The sequence below is a fragment of the Octodon degus genome, unplaced genomic scaffold, assembly GCF_000260255.1.
Source record: "Octodon degus isolate 3935 unplaced genomic scaffold, OctDeg1.0 scaffold00127, whole genome shotgun sequence".
Lineage (NCBI taxonomy): Eukaryota > Metazoa > Chordata > Mammalia > Rodentia > Octodontidae > Octodon > Octodon degus.
Genome location: NW_004524703.1, coordinates 4,120,429 through 4,123,837, shown reverse-complemented (window position 1 = coordinate 4,123,837; position 3,409 = coordinate 4,120,429). Strand labels below are relative to the sequence as shown.

At 49.4% G+C, this 3,409-nt stretch overlaps 1 protein-coding gene across 1 annotated transcript in view; it reads left to right on the top strand.

The window, feature by feature from the left end:
• The window catches only part of Tarbp1 (TAR (HIV-1) RNA binding protein 1), a 62,529-nt gene that overhangs the window by 375 nt on the left and 58,745 nt on the right, over positions 1-3,409 (top strand). The window contains 1 exon segment of the mRNA XM_023700874.1: positions 1-476. This exon segment is cut by the window's left edge and continues 123 nt beyond it. Coding sequence (XP_023556642.1) covers positions 1-476 — 476 coding nt within the window.

Here is a 3,409-nt window from a genome sequence, read left to right as displayed (position 1 = left end):
GGCGGCCCTGGAGATTCTGGCGGCGGTCGTGCCCTGCCTGCGGCCCCACGAGGACGGCGCGCTGCTGGAGCAGGTGGTCCGGGCGGCCGTAGCCCTGGCGCTGGACGCGGACGGGCCGGGACGCGCAGAGGGCGCGGCGGCGCTGGTGACCGCGCTGGGCCAGGGCGGCGGCGCGACGCTGAGGGCCATTTGGGGCGCGCTGGCATCTTCAGGGGCGCCATCTGGGCCGGGCCGTGTCGGGCCCGAGTTGCGGTTGCTCAGCGCGCTGGCCGAGAAACTACTGCCAGAACCGGACACGTGCGACGCCGGCCTGGACGCAAGGCGCTGCAAACGCTTCTGGACGACTGTGCAGGCGGGGCTGGGCTGTGCCGAAGACGCCCTGACGCGCAAGCGCGCGCGCTACCTGCTGCAAAGGGCTGTTGAGGTGTCCGCGGAACGGGGCGACGGCTGCACCTGCGGCCCCCAGGAAGGAACTGGTACTTGCCTTGGCCCTTCCCTGCCTTACTGACTTCTGACAACTAGCTTCTCGTTAGTTCCCCAGTCTGTCCTTGCAGAATTTGGCCATTCCAGATGGCACCTCTAAAGCCCGACAGCCTTGGGAACCCCTTCAGGAGGGTGACCTGTGCAGTGACAGAAAGTCTTGGCAGCTGGAGCAGTCAGACCCAGAACTAGATGCGATACTGCAGAGAGGTGATCGAATCCATGTAGGATTTTGCAGACCCAAATTAATTCAGATTCGTGGTCAAGCTGTTGGGGAGGGAAATGGACATCTACCAAATTGAGACAAAACTTACATATTTGTATTCGGGTAAATGCATTGGAGCACGTTAGAGTTAAGCATCATTCTTTTGAAATTACCCTTGGAAATTCTCGTTTCTTTCCCCTTGATAATTCCCATGAGCAGAATTTACTAATACTAGCTAACCATGAAGCTAAATGAAAACTTTCATCACTTTCAACTGAAAGCTGTGGTATTTATTCTTATGTCTTGGAGATATCTTGGTTATCATAAATCCATTGCCATAGTTAATCTTTTGGCTACATGTATGCACATTTTAACTATTTTATGGCTTTTTATTTTTTTAATTTTATTTTTTTATTTTATGGCTTTTTAAACGCTGTTCACATGTGATGTGTATAGAAAATGATAGTCATTGTTTATTTTAAAAGTTTGTTTTGTTCTGTCTATACTGATCTCCAGTTGAGTCCTAGATTTTTAACTAGTTGTCTAAATCTTCCCTTTATAAAATCAGGCCATCAGATATTTGTAAGTTTTCCTAAAGAAGTCTTTCCTAGAGCCCTTTCACTTACTCCTGATGCCCCTGAATCTGTTGTCACCAGATTCCCTTCCCAAGTCCTGTGCTGGAGCCCCTGTCCTTTCTTAGTTTAGACCTTTATTCATCTGTGCAGTGCATTCTCCCTGCAGTAGTTTCCGGAGATGAAAACGGGGAGAGAAAGGGGGGGAGGGAGAGAGGAAGAAAGGGGGAGGGGAGAGATGGAGATCGCATGTTAGCCTTGAAGTTGGGGCAAAAACTTTTGAAGGTTATATGTGTGATACTTCCATCAAAAGATCCTTTGTGTCTGACATGATTTTATTTCCAGCATTTTGGTTGAATTTTTTAAGATGTAGTTAACATCTTGGGAAAATCCTCATCTGCTTCTGGGTTTATGCATGTTGTTTACCTTTTTCATTTAACATTGCAGTGGCTTCCATGACTGATAGGTGGGTTTGGCTTTGCTTTCTGTTTTGCCTTTTGGCCATGCAATCACAGTTTCTGTCTCTTCCAAGATGTCAGTATTTCTGCCTGTTAGGCTATCTGTCTGCAGTGTTGAGTGGATCTGAATCTTTGTTGAGCTAGATTTGGAGTTTGCTGTTGTTGTTCTTGCCTTTGGTTCGTGCTGGTCTTCTGGGTCTTCCTGCAGTGGGGTGATTAGCAAGGAGTTTGGCACCCTAAGGCTTTCCTCAAACCCTATGCCTGGGCCACAGCTGGGGTGTCTTTTAAGGTCTGACTGCTGATGGTTGGTGCTGATCTGAGTTAGGGCCGGGGGCTTTCATTTCTGTTCCAGCCTCACCTCAGTCCCTGCGTGCTTGACTTACAAGGTGCAGTTTCTGCCTTTTCTGCTCCCTCTCTGTGGCACACAGCCTCTGCTTCCTACCTGCGAAGGGCTTGGGTGACCTACCTGTCCTGTGCTGCCTGCCTTCTGAGGTCTTGGGCAGGGGGCCTGCCCTTTAGCTCAGTTGTTTAAGTGGCTGCTTCAACAAAGCAGCCAGGCTCAGGTTGCTGTGGTTTGATCCCCAGAATTCAAGCCAGCCAAACCTGCCCTGAAGGCATTCTGAGCCAGCCCCCCAAAAAATCCTTCTGAGGTCTTAGGCACTAGTGCCCTGGCTCCCCTTTGTAGTCCAGATTGACTTTGCCTGGGTGCAGGATACTGGCAGAATCAGGTTTCCTTCTCTTCAGGGCAGCAGATGCTTTTGATTAATGGTCTCAGTACAGGGCAGGGGAGCAAGTTTTCTCTCCTTGCTGAAGGTGGCCAGCTTTGCCTGGCATCAGCGCAGGGCAGAGGAGTAGATATGAGAGGCTTCCTGCCCCCCTCGGTGACCAGTGCTTTGACCTCTTGTCATTGCCCAAAGAGGGTCCAAGCTGGAGGTGTTGGCAGGTGCTGACTGGCCAGGCCTCCGTATGACAGTGGGTGCTGCTGTGCCTCAAACTAAGGCAGGCCTGTACCTCTCAGTCTCCTTCTGAGCTCAGGGTCCTTCTCTGGAGGATGAGGGCAGGTCAGGTGTGGATTCTTTGACATTCCCAGGGCTGCTAAGCAGTCAAGGTGGTGGACCCCTGGTGTTCTACAAATATTTAAATGCCATTTTTCTATAACTCTTACTTTGGTTGCTGCCTCTTCCTCTGTGCAACTGAAGGTGGGACAGTTTACAAGTCCTTTTTGTTCTTGGAGAGACATTTTGGCCTCTAGAAGCCCACTCAGTCAGATTTCCTGAGAGTCCATGGGTTAGTAGAGTACCCAGCCTTCCTTCTGAGACAGTAATAAAGCAATGACTGTACACGTCTGAACATCTTCATTTTGCATTTGACTGATGATTTGATTTCTAGCTCACAATGTTTTCATCAAAAATTTTAAAGGGCTTGGAACTGGGGAGATAGCTCGGCGGTCTTAAGAGCCTGCTTGACAAGAGCAAGGGCCTGGGTTCAATCCCTGATACTGCATGCTGTGCCAGCCACAGAAACTGGGCATGTGGTGCACGCCTGTAATCCCAGTGCTGGGATGGCTGAGGCAGGAGGCTCACTATGAGTCTGAGCTGGGTAGCAAGACCCTGTACCAAATAAATAAGTAAATAAAGATTAAAAAAAATTTTTTTTTAAGTTTTAAAGGTCTTTTTTTTTTAATTTTTTTTTTA